Genomic DNA, 24,450 nt, shown 5'->3' on the forward strand with positions numbered 1-24,450 from the left:
GTAACGATATATTTCAAGCAATATATTTTGCCATGAATCTTGGCAAATGAATAACTTCTCAAGCTGGATTGCAATCTCTGGGGGACCACGAACCCCCTCCAACCAGTTTCATAGCTGTTCATTGTCATGTTTCCTTCGTGGAGAAGTGAAGATATTTGGTGGAGGACCTCATGGCTCGTAAGCCAAATATTAATTGTCCACTGATTTGACTAAAGCGGCCATGTCTAGGAGTTCTTTAGGACACACCATGGACATTATTCTGTTCAAAAGTAACGTTTTATGTAGTATATTAATTTGTTATACTATGTATAATAATTTTTGACATCTTTCCATTACGAATGGTATTATTTGTGGCTCCAAAGGTTATCGCCGTTTGGCATGCACTGTTCCAGGAAAAATTATACTTCTGACACAAACAATTAGTTCAGGAACAGTTAAACATTAAAAACACATAAAACATTACTTTTGAACACAAGAATGAACAATGGTCTGTCCTAATTTCATTTAGTTATTTTAAATATTTAAAATCTCTCGATTTTTGAATCCGAGAATTTGACCATTTTCGCCGGGAATACTCAAAAATATCTCAAAAATTATTTTTGAATCTGAGAAATTCAGCATGGATTTCTAATTTTCTCAAAAATTGTCCACTCAAAAATAGTGATATACCAAATCATTCAATTGAGATGAGAATGAATTTTTGAGAATGAGTTTTTCGCCTCTCCTGAAAACTCTTCTCAAAAATAATTTTTGAGAATGAGAATTTGGCCATTTTCGTCGGGACTCTCAAAATTCTCATGATCCCCCCCCCTATTTAGCTCGCTTTAAGCTTGACAAATGACAAGATCATCTGTCATGCTTAGAGCAAGCTAAATATTTAAAATAACTAAATGAACCGAAGACGATACAATTTCAGAATTACTTTCAATTTTAAACGTTTTAAAACGGGATAAACTACCAATAGTAGATTGTAAGTAGAAATTTCTTGGATCGCATCCTGGACACTCATAGTCTCATACTCTCAGAGTCATATTTTAGTGTTTTTATTCTTCGAGTTTTGAACTGATTTAACATCCAATAATGTCAATGTAGGCCAGATATTAACCTTGTCCCAGTGTATAATATTTTACATGCCGGAAATGCCTGATTGTTAACTCAAGCAAATGTACTTTCAACAGATCACATTTTACAGAAATTAACAGTATTAACCGGTGGAATAATTTAATATTTAACACAATGCGCGGCGGTTGAACGAACTTAACGTCATTCTTTTTGTATTTCTGCTGACAAGGATAGCACCTAATATTTTTTCCTTTTGTTCTGTATAAATTTATGATGATTTATACTAATAATCTCAATAAATAGGTGTGTCTGTCTGTAATTTACGAATGGTTAAATCAATCATTATTCATAATTGGGCAGTTTACAAGAAGCCCGACTGGTCCATGGACCACTGGTCTATGGACCACTCTAGGTGGTCCATGGACCACTGGTCCATGGACCACCTTATCACTGAATAAGTGGTCCATGGACCACTTTAACAAGGTCCATGGTATCAGCAAGCACTTTAGCTTCCATTATCATATGATCCAATCATACGGTAGACTTCTTCGCTAAGATTGCAAGATGTCAGTATTAACTACGAAAAACGTCGCAGAGATATATAAGATGAATTGTGGTACACAGCCATCGTCGTTTTCGATATACAAGACAGATACTTGTACACCACTACTGTGTTTTCAATATGAGCCACTCACTACACAACGAAATCCATCGGATTACAAATACTGATGAGCATGCAAGGGATTTCCTCTTTCAACGTGGTATTCTGAAGTCCTCTCTTTCCTGTCCTGGGTGCTCTTCTGCTATGAACCTTGTACCCTGCTCCTCTAAGAAGTCCTCAGACCTTCTCATCTGGCGGTGTTCACCCTGCTCAAGGTTTAGGAACATACGAACGGATAGTGTACTCTCTGGACAGAAGCTCACCTTCTCACTATTCCTACAGCTGGTTTTCTACCTCAGCATCAAATCCCTTGCAAATGTAGCTATCTCTCAGCTCATAGGAGTATCAGAGAACACCATCAGTGACTGGAAGACCATGATACATACAAGAGTAGCTGACTTTCTGGTATCCAATCCCTCTCCTCTCGGTGGACCTGGTGTTGTCGTGGAGATGGATGAGGCCAAGTTAGGAAAACGCAAGTACAATAAAGGAGCTTACAGAGAAGGGCAGTGGGTGCTTGGAGCTGTAGATCGGAGCAACGGTAACTGTTTCCTACTACCCTGTCCGAACAACAGCAGAGGTGCATCCACACTACTCCCTCTGATTAGACGCTGGATCCTCCCTGGTTCTGTTGTCTATACTGACGAGTGGGGAGCCTATAACAGCCTAACTACCGCTGGCTACACTCATCACACCGTCAACCACTCGATCCAGTTCGTGGACCCGGCAACTGGCGTTCATACTAACACTCAGGAAGGACTTTGGGCTCATGTGAAAAAATCTGTTGTTGGAAAAACTGACTTGGAACTAGCTCTTGTTGATTTCATGTTTCGTAGAAGATTCCATGCCACAGGAGGGTCCCAGCAGATTTCTAATTGTTTTAATGGGTATCTTTCAGTTTTAAAAGCATAAATTTTTGATTATTTCTCCGTTACAGTTTCTAAAATCGCAGTTATTATATTGTTCTATTGATTACCTATTCATTCCTTATCTTGATGTGATAACTTCGTGTTACGGGATCCGATCCATTGGGCATTTGTGTCAAGCGATCTCTTCAGGTTATTACTCAAATATCCGATCATGTTGCGAAATCAAGCTTGTTAGGTATCAGGTAGTTTCCCGCTCCTTGTTAATCGGTGTCAAGTCTTCGATATATAATATGCGAACAGACAGTGAGAAGTATTGATTTTTTGCCATCGACCACAGTCTACTACATCCTTCAACTACATATTTGTACCCTCCACTACCCTACTATGGTTTACACATCTGACAAGGACAAGAGATTGAACAGCATCAATTCCTGTGACCCAATCTGCAAACCCTACGTTCCGGATTCTCCTCCACTCCCACCAACCTTTATAGCTCCAGAGTCCTCTGCTCCTCCTTCTCAAGTCGCAGATACAGACCTGGATTTGTCTGTGCACACTGAGCAGATTCTCGAAAGATTAGAGAGTGGTGACGATCCACTGAACCTGCTACCTAGAGACCCCTCTCCTCTACCTACCTCCCCAACTGTCGACTCTCCCCTCAACCTCATCGAGATACCGCCTCCTCAACCACTACCAGAGAGCTCGGCAGGACCTATCAGACGGAGGAATACCACACGGAGGAACATGGAAGCAGCAATCCATCAACAATATCCTCTTGTTTTGGAGATGGTGAAGAGTGGGACGAGCGCAAGGCAGGCTATTCAGCAGATTCAGATGCCCAGATCAACGTTCTACAAGTGGCGTTTTGTTGCAGAAATGAAGCTTGTCGACTCCTCACACTATCATCACCTAGCTGATCAGTTCAAGGGAACCAAGCTGTGTGATCAATGTAAATACTGTTTATTTGAGGACTCTGCCTCTCTCAGAAAGACAGAGGAGATGAGGAAGAGCTCCGACCTTCTCCCTCTATCTATGTAAATTGTATGTTATTTACTTTTGTAATACTTATTATGGTCCGTTTCATGGCAAAAACATTTATTGATTTTGTATTAACCCTTCGGGGCTTGCGTGACCCTTATCATAGAACTGGTTTTCAGGACTGGCAGTCTGACCTATTGCCTTGCCAGCATAGGTGTACTTATATAGTTTTGCATGGTTCAGTTGCATAGTAGTGTCCGAATTGCACTGATTCTAGCCCGAGTAGTGTTCGAAAGGGCGCCCTGTTTTGACATACCTCCTGAGCCGGTACTCATTTCCTCTCTGAGCTAGCTAGTGTATATCAGTTTCTTGTTGGTGTTTTGTCTGTGTTTGTTTGTCCGTAGTAGGAATTTACTGTAACTTTGGAGACTGGGCGCAGTAATGTCCCAGAGGGTTTGTAACATCATGGATGCTGACTAAGCTTACCTGATCCTCTCCAACTTGTATTAGTACACTACTTCATTCACACCAGTCATTTCACTACATTAAACTGATTGAGGTTATGCCCTTTGTACATGCTGAAGCGATATGCTATGATGAGTGGAATATGAGTTAGGATCAGTTTGGTCCGTTTCATGGCAAAAACATTTATTGATACTTATTATACATATTGCAATCATAAAGATGCCAATTTCAATTGATAATAAACAATTAGATATAATCTTCATGAGTTGACTTATGGTGGTCCATGGACCACTGTACCTTGGTGAAGTGGTCCATGGACCACCTATAGTGGTCCATGGACCACTGGTCCATGGACCAGTCGAGCTTCTTGGAGACTGCCGAAGAGAGTTTATTTGGTCAAGCATGAGACACTATGGACTTCCTGAGAAATATGTTAAAATCTTTCAGGCATTTTTCAACGGAACCATGAGTGCTGTCAGGGTTAATGGTGAAATGTCTGATTGGTTCTCTGTTAATTCGGGCACTGGACAGGGTGATATCCAGGGCCCTCCTATATTTAATTTTTGTCTGAACTTTGGAATCTTTTTGGCCGAGGTTCACAAGGCAATTAGTCATGGTGCTGTACTGCAAAAGGAACTAAAGGGTGCAGATGAAAAAGTTATCATGGATAGTGACTACGCTGATGATCTGGCAGTGATGGACAATACTGAAGGGCTGCAAGAGTCCACTGATCTTATCGCTTATTACACCTCTTATGCTGGGTTAAAGATCAACGCTTAAAAGACACAATGCATGGCGATCAACAAGTGTGCGTCCCAGCGACCTTACACCGAAAGAGACAGTATAAAGCTAACAGTGGAGGGAGAACCTATTGAACCGGGCAGTAACTTTGTTTATCTTGGTGCCAACATCAGTGGTGATGGTACCATTGACCGAGATCTTGACATCAGGATCCAGCGTGCTAAGCTACTATCGTCGAAAACACTATTATTTTTGTTTACCAATATCCTCAAACTCAAATGAACGTGTCCATATAGCAGTAATTGTTTCATTAAACATAAGGTAAATTCTATTGTCTGAGTCACAGGTCATTAGTTGTTCACCTAAATCATGAATACAATGATCATGATACGTAATAAATGGTAAACCACAACCAAGCAGACTATAAGTTAAAATAGTATTATTGAACAAAGGTTACAGGCAGAAACATCATCCGTCGTCAATCTTCAGTGAATTATATAGCGATAAACTGTTCATTTTACTTTATATGATTCTACTGGTCGAATTTTGAACTATAAATTTGGCGAAATCATACAAGCTTTACAGAGCAATGATAATTGGAGAGAGAGAGAGAGAGAGAGAGATAATTGGATGTGTAAAACTACGCAAGTCCACAATTTTGTTCTCACAATTTGTTGGTGTAATGTAGGTAATGTAGGTGTAATGTAGGTAATGTAGGTAATGTAGGTCTCTCATTTCCAGTTATAATGGGTACTTGAGAACAAGACGCACTGTTTTATACGGTATCCTTTGTGTATCTACTTAAATTGTGCAGTGCATTTAACTCTGTATATCGTTTGTGCCTCGTTGTCATTGACAAAACACGGAGAGTCATATAATTTGATTGATAATTTCCGTGTTTTTAAAACTGGAAAGCATCCCAAACCTCACATTAACTAGACTAAATTTCAGATAAACATGTCCAACGGAACAGATCATCATGAACATCTAGGAGATCCCCCGATCAGAGGACTAGACTTAACCCTAGCTATCCTGCTCCTATTCAGTCTTCTCCTGGGTACCACTGGCAACCTAGTCTCACAGTACTTCTTCTGGAAACAAACTCCACGCAGCACTAACAGCACCTTCTTCAAGAGGATATATCAAACTATAAGCGGTGTCGACCTACTCATCTGCATCACCCTCTTCCCGGTGATAGAGGCGTTCTTCAAAGACCCTGAATCTCAGGCACCTGTTCTATTTGGTGCTCCATGGTTCTGTTATAGTTGGGGACTGTTGTGGGAGGTCCTGCCTGCTATCTCTGTGTTCCTAGTGGCAGTTCTGAGCATATCAAGACTGGTTCTCTTGCTCAATCCTACCATACAACTGAGACCAGTCTTGTTTGGAGTACTGGTGGGAGGGTATTTTACCCTAACTGTGGGTGTCAAGTGCGGACTGATATTCTCGCAGAACAAGATGGCGTATTGGGTGATTGCCAGACATTGCATCATGGTGTACGATGGCCCTGGTAAGGAGGCAGGTGAGCTAGATTTTGACTCTAACCAGCTAAAAACGACTGCAGTAATGATGGTTCAGCTGGCTCTCCCAATCTTTCCAGTTGCAATGAGTTTTGTAACCACCATGACAACGTTATACAAGACAGAGCGTGCTTCAAAGCGTGTCAAATCGTCCTCAAAAGCGCAGCACCAAGCTGGAATTACGGTAGTCATAGTGACCTTCGTCTACATCTTATTCAACCTGCCGGTGGTGGTGCACTTTGGGCTCATCCTCCGCTGTGTTGTGGAGCACTCCCGACCAGACACACTCGAGAAAGTGTGCCACTACGAGACCATCTACTCCTCGGCTAGTTCCTACTACTACATGTGGCCCTTTATGTATGTGGTGTGCGTAGCTCTAAACAGCACCGTCAATCCTGTAGTGTACTTTCTGAGAATGAAGCAGTTTAGAAAGTTTATAACGAGTAGGATTTATGAGAATTTTAGATCTGTAGTCACAGTTAGATTGAGCAACATGTCATCTTCTGCTTGAATGTCGGACTTGGATACTGGTGACTGGTCTCACATTTCACAAGGATATATTGTACTGGTGACTGGTCTCACATTTCACAAAGTCATATTGTTTAACCATGACAGTGTCACTGGTGACTGGTCTCACATTTCACAAGGATATATTGTTTAACCATGACAGGGTCACTGGTGACTGGTCTCACATTTCACAAGGATATATTGTTTAACCATGACAGGGTTTTAAAGATAGAACTAGCTTGCAATGAAATCAAAATGGCCACTACCAAGCTAACGGACTAAGAATTAAAATTTTGATGAGAAAGTGATAAAAATAAATAACTGTTAAGAAAGTTTAATGATACTCAATTAGTTAATTTGAAAACCAGACAGTTTACATTTTTCCCTACCTTGGTCAATTTTCTCGAGTGAAATATTTTGCATCATTGTTTTTGGTGACAAATATTGCTCTTGATACTTCAAGATAGTGGGTGCTGACGTTTTTAACCAATTATCAATAGTAACTACATACAAATAAGAAGTAGCAATGTACATCATTATTTTTACCAAGGTGATACAGTTTGTTACTTGCTAAATGACATGGTTATTATTCAAAATAAGATTATCAGTGTGGTTGAATTGTGTTCTTTATTTAATAAGTTGTTTCTTACAGTCGCCTTGGCATGGTTAGTAACCTCCTTGTATTGGTGTTTTTAATCATATGAGCTGGAGACAATTAATGTGCAATGAATTATTAATCTGCTGAAAATATGTTGACACCGGACCATGTCACCGGACCATGTTAGATTCTCTACTATCGTCAGATGAATCGGACATTTAAAGACTTTCCACTATTTTTGTTCATATATCTTTATCGACCAGGGACAAAAAAGCAGAGCTATCTCTGATTAACAACAACTCTGATGAGAAGCTTTTTATTTCAACTTGATGTGATAATTTAGTACTATTTACTAATAGTTGAGGGTAGGGAGTGTTGCCGCCGCTAGACGATTAATGTAGGAGGTAGTTCCACAAATTGGCGGATTAGTCTACTACTATACTCCTAATTAGTCTACTTCTAATTAAAGTTTCAACACTTCGTGAAATTAAGAAACGCACTGACAGGACGTTCAATATTAGGTAGTCCTGTTAGAGAGCTATTTATTATTTAATATTCTTATTGGGTACCGACCATGATCAGTCGACTGTGGTACCACACAATTTCCGAACGTTAGCCGTCAACTCTGTTATTTCACTCCGATATTTTACCATCGGTTAGAGCCGGTTGTTGATTGCATAGTCGCGGATCTGGCACGAACCTTGTAAGCTCCTGATTAGTATAGCTCTGATCCTTGGTCAGCTGCGTTCTGGCTTGTAAACAGGGACTAAGTGAGGGTCTAGCAGTTTTATTTCGCTAATTAAGAATGTCGATCATATCAACTGTTTTGTGATAACAGATCAGTTTAGTTTGAGCTGATTGTACTTCACAGGGTTCAGACGGACCATTGAAATATTTGAAAGTTTGATAAAACTACAAACCTTGCAGCTATAAATCACGTGAGCAAATTTGAATCATATTTTTACGCGGATGTAATTGATAATCACTCGTGTGACCTGAAAACATCACCGCATGGCTGCACGTTACTGCATGTTACTGCACGTTACTGCATGTCACGCTCAAATCTATCACTTTATTGATATTAAGACCTCCCGCAGAGATAAGTGGCCAACATCTGTCTTCTCTGTTGTACAGTCAGCCACTCCTTCAAGCTGCTCAACAAAAAACACAATTCATTAACCAGTCCTTCAATATTTTAACCCAGCTGCCCCACCTTGACGTCAGCTAGACCCAGACCCCTGCCAGCAATTGCCAGCATTACAATAACCTACTTGGCTACTGACGCAGTTTGTGAACTGTGAACGCTTCCCAACTATCCCGAACTATATAACAACGTGTTCTATGCTGTTATCTCATAAATCTGAGAGCTGCTTTGATTAGTTCCACTTCCATAGTGCCGTTCATCAGACATTTTAAACAATGTTTTATTCACAGCACCACACCTCACAACGAAAATGTGGCACAAGGTTACCTCTTGCCAAACCACATATTATAAAGTTAACACCACATATAGTTTCATACGATCACTTGTTATTGAATTAGACACATAAAAAGATTTGTTAAAATTCCTTTCCCACGGTGAAAGAACACTACTACACGTGCACGTGACTAGATAACTAATAAATCTGATAACGTAGGTCTCATGTTCATTAATATATTTTGTCGTGCTCTTTTAATCGAGAAACACTTATCTCGGTAAGCACAGAATTAAGTAGAAGCTTATCAAAATAACTCTTCCTCTCTATTATTTCATTGTGAGAGGGAGTCCAAAGAGAAAAAGTGGACTCAGGATTGGTTTTAAGAATGTTTTAATACCTTTCTGTGTTGTTCAATAAAATAAAATTAGTTGGCGGTTGCACTCTTTCTATGTTTCATATAAACAAGACTGGTTCTGGCAGAGCATTAAGAAGCCACCAGAGAATTTACAATTAGCCATGATCGTCAACAAATAAATGGGGCCTTTTTAACACCGGCATTATTCGCTGAAGAATGGCTCGAGACCGACGCAATATAATGGTTTATAATACAATAATACCTTCCCTTCTTCGGGCCACGCGTGATAATTCCCGACAGCTTGCTGGAGGGAATTTGCGGCCCGAAGAGCCGAAGGCATTATTATATTATATCTATTGACGATGGCTCGTGTAAGATACGTGCGCATGATACAATATAGTGTGTAATAATATATAGTGCGCCAATGTTATTTGTTTTGAAACTTCCCACCGAGGTGACTCGCAGTATGTGCTGATAATACCTTGAGGGAAAAATCTGCAAATTATCAGCTCTCAGTGTCGACGAGTTTTAGTGCATATAATTCCCGGAAATAGTTATATTTTGGAATACTTTGTCCAATAAGATGCTGTGATTTGTCGCAGTGTGTTTACAGAAATATTACAGCTGATATCCCAATATTATCACCCATTTGTCGCAGTGTGTTTACAGAAATATTACAGCTGATATCCCAATATTATCACCCATTTGTCGCAGTGTGTTTACAGAAATATTACAGCTGATATCCCAACATTATCACCCATTTGTCGCAGTGTGTTTACAGAAATATTACAGCTGATATCCCAATATTATCACCCATTTGTCGCAGTGTGTTTACAGAAATATTACAGCTGATATCCCAATATTATCACCCATTTGTCGCAAAAGCAACTGATTAAATGTCGAGTTTCAAATTTGTAGCTCTTGTGCAAAGTGCTGGCAAATTTGCTACTAATTTGCTAAGTCAACTCCAGCACTGACTCCTACTAAATGTCCGCGGATCACCATCTTGCGCTTTATGCGCAAATAAAATGATACTGTTTTGGTCCGTATCGTAGTCATAATTCGTCTCTAGACGACTGACGAGACGACTGACGAGAGGATATCTTCAAATTATGACTGTAGGCTATTTTATCGAATTTTTTTTCTGGAGTCGACTGAGTGAGGAGCAGAATATTGGGGAATCGGATATGAAATTAGTGTCTACCTAGAATATGTGCTAAAAAGTCAAGCTGGTGCTCTGAAGTGACTAAATCACTTAAAAAATCACTCAGATACACAAAGTACACTAGTTAATAGGCACATGTAGCAAGCAATCTGTTAATAACTTGCTTCACATGTTAATCAATGGAATCACTAAATTAATAAGCAATCGTGTAATAAATTAGTTACTTTGTGAAGAAGATATTAATGCAACAAGTTGAAATTGTTTAATTATCTCAATATTTAACTTGAATTGGATTGTAACAGGAGATATTGAGAAAGACAGTACATATTAACAATATTATTATCAAACATTGTACAGTAAATATAGGGTCTATAGGGTTATGTCTTCTCACGTATTCAAGTATTTATCCTATTATAAGTAAGTTTATAAAGTAGTTCAGCTTGCTACTATACATTTTTCTGTCATGCTCATAGTTTAGTAGTATTTTTATTACTGTTTCAAAATTGGATATGTACGGTTTTTTCCGGCCGAAATAGCACCAAATTGAAGGTGCTAGGTTGTTCGGGAAGGGAAAAATGCTTTCTATAAACTGAAGCATCACAGGAAACAGAGTAACCAGTTCACCCATAACAGTTCAGACTTTCAGACTATAAAAAGAGCTATCAAACCTAAATAATGACAATGAGAAATACATCCTGCTTAACTTGTTTCCGAGGACTGAGTTTCCTTCTTCATATTACTACTTGTAATAAATAAACATCAATTTGTGTGAAGGCACTACTTTTCAATTGAATATGGTAAAAAAGCTGATAATATGATAAAGAATCGTATACTCACAATGTGGCCCAGACATTTTCCCATGTTATCATTAGTAAGCATCAGATTTAGCTTTGCCTGAAATACAGTTAACGCGTTAGTCACTTCAAAGTGCAATTCCAAGGCTAGCCCTTGTAATATCTGAAGACTAACGTCTCATGTCAGCGATAGGACCAATTAGTATTATAGTGTTAATTGGCGCCTTGTTTGTTTTGGGCCTGTAACTTGGTGAAGTAAGTGCATTCGCACAGTTTACTGGACAAGGAGTTCAATCTGGTTTGTTGAGACCCACCAAATTATAGTATAATGAAACTCCCCACGCTGTCATGTGACATTTATTAAATAAACTATCTAACCCGACCATAACCATAAGACATTTTTGAAGATGTTAATTTTCTCTGATCGACTACCAAGTGAAACAGTTATCTCAGGTTAAAATTGTACAGTAGAAATTTTCAAACTGACTCGTCCGTATTCATTCTCAAATTATTTGTTATTTAGTAATGTTGAAAGTATTAAAACTTAATAAATCCTATCTAACTATAGAGCGATAGCTACGAAGCTGGGACAATATATTGTGGATACCGAGTGAGAAAAGCATTTCCTCGCCTGCCTCTCTGACGGGATTATCCATTTAACTTTACATGAGCCGACAACTTTACTATAATTTATTAACTGCTAGTAAGGGAGAGGTTAAAGTTTGGTTTATTCAGGCGAATGCTAGCGTTAAGTTGCAAATGTTCAGTTGCAATTGCTAAATACTGTAAATTATGTTTTTTTAAAAGTATCTACCGACCAGTTCGAGTTCAGACGAGATATTTAATTAAAGATTTAATCAAATTTTCACTTTCAGTCGACCCTCTAACTGCACAATCCATTTAATGTTGACCACTTAACTATAATTTGTTTATAAGTTGCTATCAAAGGGAGGCAGTGCAGTGGAAATTTGCAGTTTATTCGGAGGAACTTCCTCCGATGCAATGAATTCTGGAACCGTTTTAACTCCAGTTTTCCGTGGTGCTTCAAGCTTGCATGTTAATTATATCATATTAATTATTTTTAGATGGTCTCTAAACTGCATAAAATTTGCCTGTGGCGCCTCTAGGAGTAGGAGGGTACCTCCCCCCCCCCCCCCGATTTTGCCCCTCTGCCCTTGCGATCTCCGGGTGATCGCCATTTGTTTCGGACACATGACAGGGCCCTAATCATCTTGTCGCACGGAGAAATCCCCAGAGCTAGAATTAATAATAACTTAAACTGATGTGGCAAAAACCTTTCAAAATCCAGCAAAAGCCCTAGCTGCAAAGGTAAAAATCTCTCGAAAAAAAGTCAGGTTAAAAAAATTTCAGCTTACGTTAAGGTGCCACTTTTTGGACTTATTTTCACCTATGACCACGGTTTTGTCCTGCTATATTGATATAATGGTTTCAAACGGTGACATGATATTTGACAGGCACTGGTCACATAGTGAGCGCAGTTTCAATCCTACATATTACGATTTAATCATTTCCCGGTAAATTTTGTAGATCCCGTCATTCCGCGACTAATTTGGATAAAGCAGACTTGTAGCTTAGTAACTACTAACTAGCTAGTACTCTAGTAACATGGTAAAGCAGACTTGTAACCTAGTAACTAGCTAGTAATATAACCTGGTATGGCAGTTTGGAATATTCTTCATTACCTCATTTCGCAACTTACTTGTGCAATACACGTAAGTTGCGAAATGAGGTAATTTTTAAATTGAAGCAATTTAAAAATGGCGCAGTTGTTTGAGTCCATTAGGATCATTACCACTACCACCACAACCACCAATCCTGGTTCAGTCTTTAATATTTCAATGGACGTTATTTAAACAACTTTGAGAATTGATCTTATATACAAAGCTAAACCACTCAAACCGGGGCTACTTAACTATTTGGTGTCGGGACTGTTTCTATCTTAATATAACCGCGATATTTAGCCTCTCCAACAGAAAGCATTTGGTTAACTGCAGTTGATCCATCATGATTCATTCGACCTTTCCAATCAGAGGGTGAAATAATTACAAATATTTTTATTAATAAGCTGCAAAGGGAATTATATTCAGATAAGACGTTAACTCAGCGGTGTTTGATCTTAACATTCCAATTTTATTCTATTAAGCGTTTTGAATTATATTTCTTTGTCGGAACATCAAAGCAGGCTCGAACTCTAAATTGATTACCTGGGTTAAACGGTCCATATTGTAGAATATCTGACAAGCATATTCATCATATCTTTTAAGGTTTAAAATATCCCAGTTTTAGTCGAATGATGGTTGTTTTAATCAAATTAGGAAAGTTTTTTAGAGACACGTTTTTACTTCTTTGCAGTATATTCTGTTGGGGTCGCTCTAATCCCAAATACTGCGGCACAAGGATAGGATGGGTCTAATAACAGCGGTGTACATCCATTTGCATGTTTTGACCTTTGGGGCTAAGTATCTAAGGATTTGGACAGTAGTGTTGCCCGATTTTACAGGTCTAAGTGTCCATTTTTATTCCAGGGGAACATGACCATTTTGAGTTTTAAGGGCACTGATGGTCGATGGGTAGATCTTTGATTTGGCACCATTTCTGAATTTCTCTGTCGTGTTGATGGTTTGTTGGGTTCTGTCCCAAATGACATCCAAATTATTTCTTTCCGCTAGAGAGACAAGATCATCTGCAAAAGCTTGCAGGTAGCCTGGCTGCCTATGGTAGTATATATTTTACAGTGTTCAGGAATACACCTAGAACATATCCCTTCTTAGCTATTCGATAGTGTGAGTGACTTCATGCTTCTGTTGAGTAGCTCTTCCTAAAGCCAAATTGTCGTTTGTCGTATTCATGATCTCAAAATATTTGTGTTCACCCGTGCAACCCGACTGGGAACTATTTAGCCCCAGCCTAAAATATTTAAAGCCGTTTATTTCGTGACGCAGTTTAGAGAAATAAAAGGGGAACATAAATGTTTAACCACACCATTTCAATCCGTGCCGATTTAGAAGTTTTCGGTAATTATGGTTTTAGTAAGTGTTGGTACGGTTAGGATTATTGGTCACGAATATCACGATCTATAATATGTAGATATTTAGCACTATAACAAGGCAGAGTCCTTGTGCGTTGTGCAACTGCATACTTGTCACTGTTTATCGGATAGAACCAGGATCAAAATGAAAATGGATCACTCTGTTCGGGATGTCTACGAGTTTTAATAAAAGCGTTTTGAAATCTGCTGAAGAACTCTAATGATCCCAACAGAAAATAGACATTTTTATTAAGTTATTACAAACTAATCGATTTGGCTATCACAGGACTATACGTTTAAAGCATAAGGTGTTTCGTTGTGAAGATTGCTGACATCTTCATCTCTAATATTTACCTACCTGAGTAATTCATATCAACGAGATAATTAAATTGATCAGTTCAATATGTTAAGAGAAACGCCCTTTTCCAGGGAACGAATTTTATTTTAGAATTTCTGAAACAAAATATGAAACTTATAGAATTAAATCTGCATCGTCTTATAAGGAGAAGTTCGAGTTTAGGACAACGTGTTAAAAACATATCCCCTTGTTCTTCTGATATGAAAAGCTTTGGCAATATCTCAATATCCGCATTATACCGCATTATACATTATACCGACTTATAACGTAGCTCCTCTGGTGGTGGCACAAGATTCAGAGTCTTTCATTGTTTATTGAATACCTTTGAAACTGAATTCCAATAAATAGGGCCTGTTGGACAGCACCATCCCGGAGAATGATAAACACAGCTTCTGCTTCCTGGAGAAGTTATTGTATATCCGTGGACATCATCCCAGTACGTTGCTTACAATAAAAAAGGTTAAACCCCCTTCTTGAATTAATCATATGAGCTTCTCCTTCCACGAAAGAAGCTAAGCTCGTAAGAATAAGATAAGCTCTCAATACCAAGAATAACCGGTGGCATGACCGAGACCAATCATAGAATCATGTCGTTCCCTCCCAGACTTTGACAGATCATAATAATTAATTGCACTTGTGAGGACTCCAATGGAAGTTCGTCTGAGATGATTTGCACGTGTACGCCCACCATGTCTAGCCTCTAATTTATCTGTCAACAAAATTATTAATAATTTTGTCTGGTAAGTTTCATGCTAACTTCCATTATCTTTCTAGAGCTAGGTGCTTTTTTATAGATTGCTTCCTGTTTGAGAAATATGCTGTCTAATTTCTGAAGCATGATGGTCCAGAATTCAGAGTGCAGCATTAAGAGAGACGATCTCGACAGGTAGAAAATTTAATTACAAAAACTCATTTTCCCCCCTTATTCACCTCTGCTTCTAAGTGTTCGAAATGAAAAGCGATTGCAAATTAAACACAATACTCAATGCTCATTAAAAAGAAAATAGGTCTCCAAAAGCAATCTTTAAAATGACTGATTCTTGCATCCCGGATCTAATTAAAACTAATATTAGATGAACCATTATTAATGATAATATGATTGGTTACGGGCAGGCCGGTTGAGTGGCTGTCAAGATAAATCGCGGGATTGTTCTTGAGTACATGCTATTGTAATAGTCACGTGCTTGAGAAACTCATATTAGAATTGGCACGTGCTGCCCACGTGCTGCATAGCACCCCTGCCCTGTCAGTTTGATTGCAGTCTATAGGGTGACCCAGAGAAAACTAATTATTTCTCCTTTGCTTTCGATTGATGACAGAGCAAAGAAAAGCATTGTGTAAAAACTGAGCTGTAGTATGATCGAATAGTTTTGCGACGCAAGCCTAAATTCTGAACTGAGATTGAATTTTTAGCCGAACCAGAGTGATTCACATAATTCACATAATTCACATTTGCAATTTTCTGCATGGTTTTTACCTTTTGAAAACTCCAAAAATTAATTTTTACGGTCAAAACTTTTCTAAAATGTCTTCCAAAATGAGCTCAACTTTGTACATTCTTTTTGAATAAGAGGAAATATTAACGCTTTGATACTTTTTACCTTGACAGCCCTGTTGGGTAGGTTGGGTGGGCTACAGGGGTTGGGTGGGCTACAAGGGTTTGGTGATGCGGGCTATAACACACACTAAAACGACAAGTGGTTATAATCTGAGTATTGGATCGACCGGAATTCCAGCATTGTTCGGCCTATTTTTGAATCCTGGTTTTAAGTTAAGATCCCTGGGATCAAACTGGGATTGTTTAAATTCAGCTGAATACTGACGGTAATGTTATTTTCACAGAACAATTTAATGTTCGTACAATTATAGGCACACCATTGTGTGCCTTTGTAAATTGCATTGTTTCAATTCTGTAGGTCCATTTCCAGTACGTCGTTGTATTGTATAAAGTATTAGGCAATATCATGTTTTTCTGTAGGTAACCGTTTCAGAGCAAAATTTTCGTCTTTTATCTCAAATTCTTTATGCCTGTTTCATCTCTTCAACCTCTTACAGCAATGTTACAACAGCCCAACATCAATTGCTTATGGGGGAAGGAATGCATCAATAACTAGTTTTCTGCCGTATATCATAAATTACCAGCTTTAATCTTTTAAGCAGCTTAGTTAGTTAGTTTGTACGTAGAACTAGCCACTAAGCCACTACCCGTTTTTCTAAGTTGACAACCTGTTTAGCATCTTTATCGAGAGAGAATTTTGCATGAGATAGGTAGTGAGACTTTTGCCAGACAGACACTGAGTACTGACATTGATTGGATTTCTCAATCTGGTTAGATTAGTTGCAGTGAGGTACCGTACCAAATGACGTCGGTAAAGCCGAGTAATGAATACTATCGTGCTTCCAATCGACTATCATTTCATTAATCATTTTTCTATTTGACATTTTGTGGCTCAACCATATAACTTTGCCCATTTGAAAGTTTTTAAAATGATTGGATAGCAAAAAATGGAGCTTATGTTGCTGGCAGAAAACTAACAATGTCTTACTGCTTGAAGGTTTACATACTAGTGCTATTGCAATATTTGTGATATTTTAAAGCTCAGTTAGACAGCTAGTATCGCAGCCGTCTCATCAAGCCCGGGAGTTGCTGCTTATTTCTTATCACATTTATAAGTCTCCCTCGTTCAGAATTAAATGCGTATTTCGTTTGAAAATGTTTTACCCAAATATACTGGATGTAGGAGATACTGATAGTGTCCAGTGCAGTATCGTACAAAACTTTTCCATTAAAATATCCATTACCGTACCCGGTTCGACTTGGTACCCCCAATTGGTTGCTGTTCAGTAAAATGGAAACGATAAAAACCAAAAGTATCAGTATCAAGACCCGTGCCATTAATCCCTGGCGGTATCTCGTCTGATAATATAATAGTATCTTATCGTAATTTCGTAATTTAGGTGGCTACTAATGGATGGAAGGTTTTCATAAGTTTGGAGTTGAAATAATAATACTAGTAATTAATACTAGTAATGGAGATATTTACCGGTGATATTTCCTTGGCAAATTTTGTATTTCTTTATACTGACCAAAATGCCACTAAGGCATTTGACCCAGCCAAAAAAGTTTCAAAAGTATATCTCTCACAGTTTTCGCCTTGTAACCGTGTAACCTTGTAACCTTGTAACCTTGTGACCTTGTAGTCTTGTAGCCTTGTAACCTTGTAACCATGTAACCTTGTAACCTTGTTACCGTGTAACCTGGTTACCCCGTAACCTTGAAGTCTTGTAACCTTGTAACCCCAAAGTTACAAGGTTACAAAGCGAGGCCTTGTAGCCTCGCTTTATATCAGATTAGCCGAGACAACTTTATAAAAAACAATAACAAGATGAGCTAATGAGATTGCCCACGAGCCTTATGTTATCTAATCAATGACAATAGTATCGTAGCAAACTGAACAGTTTTTGTCATAGTTTGTTGTTGTTGTTGTTTTCTAGTCACTACCTGCACATGAAATCAACTTGAAATAACTGAATCTTCAATACTTGATGAGTCGAAGATGAAAACTAATCTAAAACCAATCACGTCCACATTCTGATAAGAAACCTTATTTCAAACCTTATTTATGGAGTCGCCAGGGGCGCACCATTTTCGAACGTGTCTTGTTTGTGATAGTCGCAAGGGGCGCACCATTTTCGAACGTGTCTTGTTTGTGATTTTCACACGATTCTACATTTTCCTCTGATCATTGCAGATCAAATTTTTAAGGCGTCAGTGCCGAGTTTATTTCTGGTGAACTCCCAATCAATAACTTTTTCCTATCGATGCAGTAACTTTTGTTACTACATTTTCTTCAGAATTCAGATGGGGCGTTCGCTTAGAAAATATGTGAATATGTTAACATACCCCACACCTGTGGCCTGTGAGCTCAGCTAAGTACCCCCTGATTAATGCCCCACCCACGCGCGTTGCTGGTCATGTGATACAACGTAACCACGTGTCTTGAGCACCTGCGTCGCTCAGTGAGCCCGTATTAGTAAATTGAGCTCACTAATACAAGATCTCTTTTTCTGACGCGACACTGGACACAGTGCTCGTGGTAGTCACAGCGGTAACCTCACCTCAACCATGCGGATCAGGGCGACTCACACCACTATTGAGGAGGAGAGAGCGCAGCACTAAACCCATTAGAATGAGTAAATCATTATCACGTGATCAGTGCCGCGAGCGGGCGGAAACTGCAGTTTGTTTGTAACTTTCTATACAAGTAATTAGTTTTAGTTAATATTATGAGCAGCTCGGTGACAGGAATCAATGGTTCATTGTTGCTTGTGTGGGAGTGATTTTATTTTACGTGTTTGTTTTGGGTGGGTACCTAGTGTTTGTTGCTCGTTTTCACAGCTAATCAGCAATTGATGCGCAATTGTGTATTATATTGTAATCAAGGTCCGAAAATCTAAGGCGGGAGATTTGTCGGCACAAGAAATTAGGAGAAGGGTTAAGGAAATGGTTTGGATTTTGGTTTGGGTTAAGGTACTGGTTAGAGTATGAGAATTGTCTCTCCACCTAAACATAACCCTAATTTTCTAACAAATCTCCCGCTGTATAGTCTCACGACATCCTGGACCCCGGTTATAATTTGTCGTGTATACCAACTCTTAGTGTCTCAGTATTTTGTGTGCAGACTTGGTGTTTGTTCTGCACTATTTCTGTGCCACTCATATCTTTAGACGCGTGTCATATTCATGATAACGTTTTTATATAATAATATTTCATAGATAATATTTCGTTCATGTGTTCTGTTGTGATATAAAGGCCACTTGGTAATCTAACTAGTTGGGGCACACTTGGTAATCTAGCACACTTGGGGCACACTTGGTAATCTAGCTAGTTGGGGCACACTTGGGGCACACTTGGTAATCTAGCTAGTTGGGGCACACTTGGTAATCTAGCACACTTGGGGCACACTTAATAATCTAGCTAGGCACACTTGGGGCACAAAATTGAAATTCCCGGGGCAAAGTTGGGGCACAAGGAGCGTCCTTCTCATTCCTACAAGGGATATTACAATTTAAACTGATTTCTATATGAGTGAGTTTTATTATAAGGACCATTGCGATAATTTTACATTGAAATGTATAGATTTATTTTTCTCTCAGTCAAATTTTATACTTCAGTTACAAATTTGCAAGCCAAACCAAATCTATCTTAGTATTGATTAGTAAATACTCCGAGGAATTTTTTCTCCGTTTGAACAATCATAATTTGTTGCATATACTGAGATCAAACTATCAATTTACAGGCTGTCGTCAAAAATGTTGCAAATACTCTCTAGTGAATACTCTCCGTATTGTTGCAAATACTCTCTAGTGAATACTCTCCGTATTGTTGCAAATACTCTCTAGTGAATACTCTCCGTATTGTTACAAATACTCTCTAGTGAATACTCTCCGTATTGTTGCAAATACTCTCTAGTGAATACTCTCCGTATTGTTGCAAATACTCTCTAGTGAATACTCTCCGTATTGTTACAAATACTCTCTAGTGAATACTCTCCGTATTGTTGCAAATACTCTCTAGTGAATACTCTCCGTATTGTTACAAATACTCTCTAGTGAATACTCTCCGTATTGTTGCAAATACTCTCTAGTGAATACTCTCCGTATTGTTACAAATACTCTCTAGTGAATACTCTCCGTATTGTTGCAAATACTCTCTAGTGAATACTCTCCGTATTGTTACAAATACTCTCTAGTGAATACTCTCCGTATTGTTGCAAATACTCTCTAGTGAATTCTCTCCGTATTGTTGCAAATACTCTCTAGTGAATACTCTCCGTATTGTTGCAAATACTCTCTAGTGAATACTCTCCGTATTGTTACAAATACTCTCTAGTGAATACTCTCCGTATTGTTACAAATACTCTCTAGTGAATACTCTCCGTATTGTTGCAAATACTCTCTAGTGAATACTGTCCGTATTGTTGCATTACTAAGGTTGTGTTATTGAACCTGAATGGGGAACTTCCCCGCAGTTCACCACAAGTTCACCCCACAGTTTAATTGTGCGATTCATTTATACCACAGAGTTCCTGCTTCTAGTTCTAGTACACAATCTTCTGCAATTAAAGCAGTGAGGTGGAATAATTGCACGTTTTAATAATGATAATGACACGGTTTCCTGGTAATTATTCACTAATTACCTGTAAAACCATTATTCTACAATAATTATTATTGATTTCTCTCCAGGAGATGGAATCCTTCTTGTTACCTGTCACGTGGTAACCTGTCATGTGGTAATGAGGCAGCTGGAAGTTCAATTATTTCACGTCACCCAACAACAATTGTCATGAAGTGATGGAGCGGTGTTTGCCGTTATTTGCTATTTGTACAGAGGTCACTCGCTACGGCTCCAATTCTGCAGTTCAACCGTTTTGTGACATTACAAATATCCTGACCGCATTAAGGTATTTTTAAGAATCATTTTTGTCGGTAAGATCCTGTTTTATAATAATAATAATAATCTTCAACTTGTTAAGTAGGATTTATTGGCTATCTGCTACTCTGTTAGTTGGTTACAGCTTTATTTTTCAGTAGTCACATTGGTGTTAAAATACTTAGAAGTTGGTGCACGGAGACAAATATAGATAATAGAATGGCTTCTCTACAACAGAGAGGCAAATATTGGTATTTGAATCTATTCTCTATATCGCAAAATGTCATGCCGCTCCCAAACCAGTATTAGCATTTTTCATTTGCCCTTGTATTAGTGAACTTGCTCCCAATAATATTTACTGATTAAAAAATTTCTATAATTATAATATGTTATATAATATAATATTTCATATCAAGATATGCTTTCTTAGATCACCACAACTCCACAACCATTTGTGATTGTTGAGGATGTCTAAAAATGAGGAAGACAGATTTGATCCAATTTACGGACGGTCGGTGAGCAGCATACATACATGTTACATGGTAAGGTCTCCTCCTAGTCGTTGGAGTGGCCTGCATCACACACATCGCGTTGGCGGCGTAACATATGTCTCCACTGTACTCGATTGGTAGCCAAAGCTTCTGTTGTGTCGTTGTCGATGTTTTCAACACCTGTAAACTTAGCAGCATCTTCGAGTACGCAGGACTTCCAGTTCTTACGGGGTCTGCCCCTTGACCTCTTTCCATAATTTGGCTTCCAGTTTAACAGAAACCTCGGTAGTCTAGAGTCTGGCATTCTAACTACATGTCCATACCAACGTAGCCTGGCAGCACTGATGAAAGTCTCAACTGACTTGATGCCAGCCCTCCTAAGAACTTCGTCGTTGGTCACATGAAAGAACCATTTAATCCTAAGGATCCTTCTCAAGGAGGTTTGATGGAAAACCTCGAAGCGTTTCATCTGCTTTTTGGTGGTGTTCCAGACTTCAGCTCCATACAACAAGATGGTGAGGACAGCAGCCCTATAGATCCTGATCTTGGTTGGAGTCTTTATAGTTCTGCTATTCCAAATGTTCCAGAGCTGACGAAAGGCGCCATTAGCCTTCTGGATACGGACATCCAGGTCTCTGTTGATTGTCCCATCCCCACTGATAGTTGCACCCAGGTAGACAAAGTTGCTAACCTGCTCGACGGGTTCACCCTCAACCGACAGCTCAATACAATCATCCTTGATGAAAGGTCGCTGGGAGGCGCACTTGCTTACAGCCATGCATTGGGTCTTCTTTGCATTTATTCTGAGCCCAGCGTAGGAGCTGTAATGAACTAATAGATCAGTTGATTCCTGTAGGCCTTCCCCTGAGTTGTCCATAATAGCCATGTCATCAGCATAATCGGTGTCCAGAATGACCTTTTCCTCGACCGTCTTTATCTCTTTCTGCAGCACTGCGCCTTGACTGATGATCTTGTTGGTCTCAGCCAGAAATGCAGAAAAGTTTAGGCAGAAATTAAAGACAGGAGGTGCTTGAATGTCACCCTGACCTGTGCCTGAGTTAACATCAAACCAGTCTGTCAGCTCCCCATTAACCCTCACGGCACTCATGGTACCCCCAAAAAATGACTGAAATATTCTGACATATTTTTCAGGCAGCCCATAGTGTCTCATACTGCACCAAATAAAGTCCCTTCTGATAGAATCGAACGCTGCCTTGAAATCCACAAAATTAATGTAAAGAGGAATGTTAAACTCAAGACAGTTATGAATAATAGTTCGGAGAGAATAAATCTGATCAATACATGAGCGGTTCTGTCTAAATCCGCACTGATTTTCCCTGAGGAGACACTCCATACCAGCATGTAACCGCTTAAGAAGAATCATCTGAAAAAGCTTGGATGCTGTAGACCTTAAGGTGATCCCTCTGTTGTTCCCGCAGACTGAAGTGTCTCCTTTCTTCCCAATAACAATGATCACACCCTTTAACCAATCTTCAGGAACAGTCTCTTCTTCCCACACTTTCTTGAATAGACACTCTAGTTGATCAACTAGAGCACTCGCACCATACTTCAGTTGCTCGTTAGTTATCCCGTCCACTCCTGGGCTTTTGTTGTTCTTAAGCTTTGTCAGGGAATAACTAATCTCGTCTCTGGTGGGTGGTCCATCCGAACAAGAGAGAGAGTTAAAGTGGGGTTGGGGTGGTACTGTGTCAAGGTCGGCAAGGTCGACACTTGATAATGGTGAGCAGCACGGTGAGCAGCACGCCAATTGAAATAGCAATCAAACTAATAATAGTCTCATGTCTCAGCGATATTCAAAGATCAAAGATAAGATGCCTTATAAACCCATGCTTGTGATTCAAAGCTAGAGCTTCCGTTAAGACTTAAGAACACCGGAAGTCTGCATGTTTTGCGTTTATAAAGGAGCATGATACTTGAGCATAGAATATCCACGCTTTTATGGTATGTGTTTTTGACAGATTTGCTAATAATTTGATAGACACTGACAAGATGGCATCCAACAGTTACTGACAGACTTATTGTCACTGACCTGTTTAAGAGAGGTAGCATTAGTTCTGTCTGAGCCTTTAGTGTGTTGCGCCAGCAACAGGTTGAGGTTGCAGAGTCGGTCTGTGGTAACGCTGTAGTGGAGTGGCAGTCGTCCTTGTAAACATCGTACCTGTAAATTAGTTGTAGTTGTTGTGAACTTATAAACTAGTTATTTGTGTGTAAACCAGTTGAATTTGTAAGTTGTTTGTGTGTCGGATGATCATAATTTTATGAGAATAGATTGACAAACTAATATTAATAATTATAGTTCGAAAATCACTGTAGTTCAGAGGAAACATATACCAATATAATAGTAGGTGCGGTAAAACATTTTAAATAGTATGACCCCAGTCCTGCCTACAATCGCCAAATTTGCAGTCTTTATTTAGGTAGTGGTACTCTCAGGTTGGATTATCCAACAGTTTAGTATAAAAGTATAACGTTGCTTTACACGATTGTTTAGTTTAAAACGTCGAATAACTTACAAGGTTTAATGTATTACACCGAGTTTCCTGACTAGTTTCCTGACTAATCAAGATGTAAAATTCTAGAATCGCCCTCGAAGATTTTACAATTACATGTGCAGGATGGTTGAGCTGACGATGAGCATAATTAGTTTTTGAATGAGCATAAATGAGGTAGGGTATTCACTATTCGGCATTGTAATTTACAACATTGGATTGCAACATTATGTGTGTATTAAGTATTTCTAAACACATAATCTAGCTAGCTACAATTAGTTATTCATTTGGCAAGATTCATCCTCTTTTGTTTTTTTCCTTCAATCATCGATAGTATTTATGTATTGTATTTTTTTCCAAAAAGAATTATTGATAGTACTATTACATGCCATCTGATAAAATGAATTAACAATGAACCTTCTGTGAATACGGAAGAAAATTTGACTATATTATATGTATTATATAATATTATGTGTTTT

The 24,450-nt window shown here is 38.8% G+C and overlaps 1 protein-coding gene across 3 annotated transcripts in view; it reads right to left on the minus strand.

The window, feature by feature from the left end:
* LOC134819698 (poly [ADP-ribose] polymerase tankyrase-2-like) overlaps positions 1-24,450 on the minus strand; it is a 72,593-nt gene that overhangs the window by 9,232 nt on the left and 38,911 nt on the right. For all 3 annotated transcript variants that reach the window (XM_063829785.1, XM_063829783.1, XM_063829784.1), the window contains 2 exons: positions 23,512-23,640; positions 11,174-11,230 (listed from right to left, as the gene is read on the minus strand). In XM_063829785.1, the coding sequence (XP_063685855.1) occupies positions 11,174-11,230; positions 23,512-23,640 (186 nt within the window). The remainder of the gene's footprint in view (positions 1-11,173; positions 11,231-23,511; positions 23,641-24,450) is intronic.

This window comes from Bolinopsis microptera, chromosome 8 (genome assembly GCF_026151205.1).
Source record: "Bolinopsis microptera isolate Bmic1 chromosome 8, MBARI_Bmic_1.0, whole genome shotgun sequence".
Lineage (NCBI taxonomy): Eukaryota > Metazoa > Ctenophora > Tentaculata > Lobata > Bolinopsidae > Bolinopsis > Bolinopsis microptera.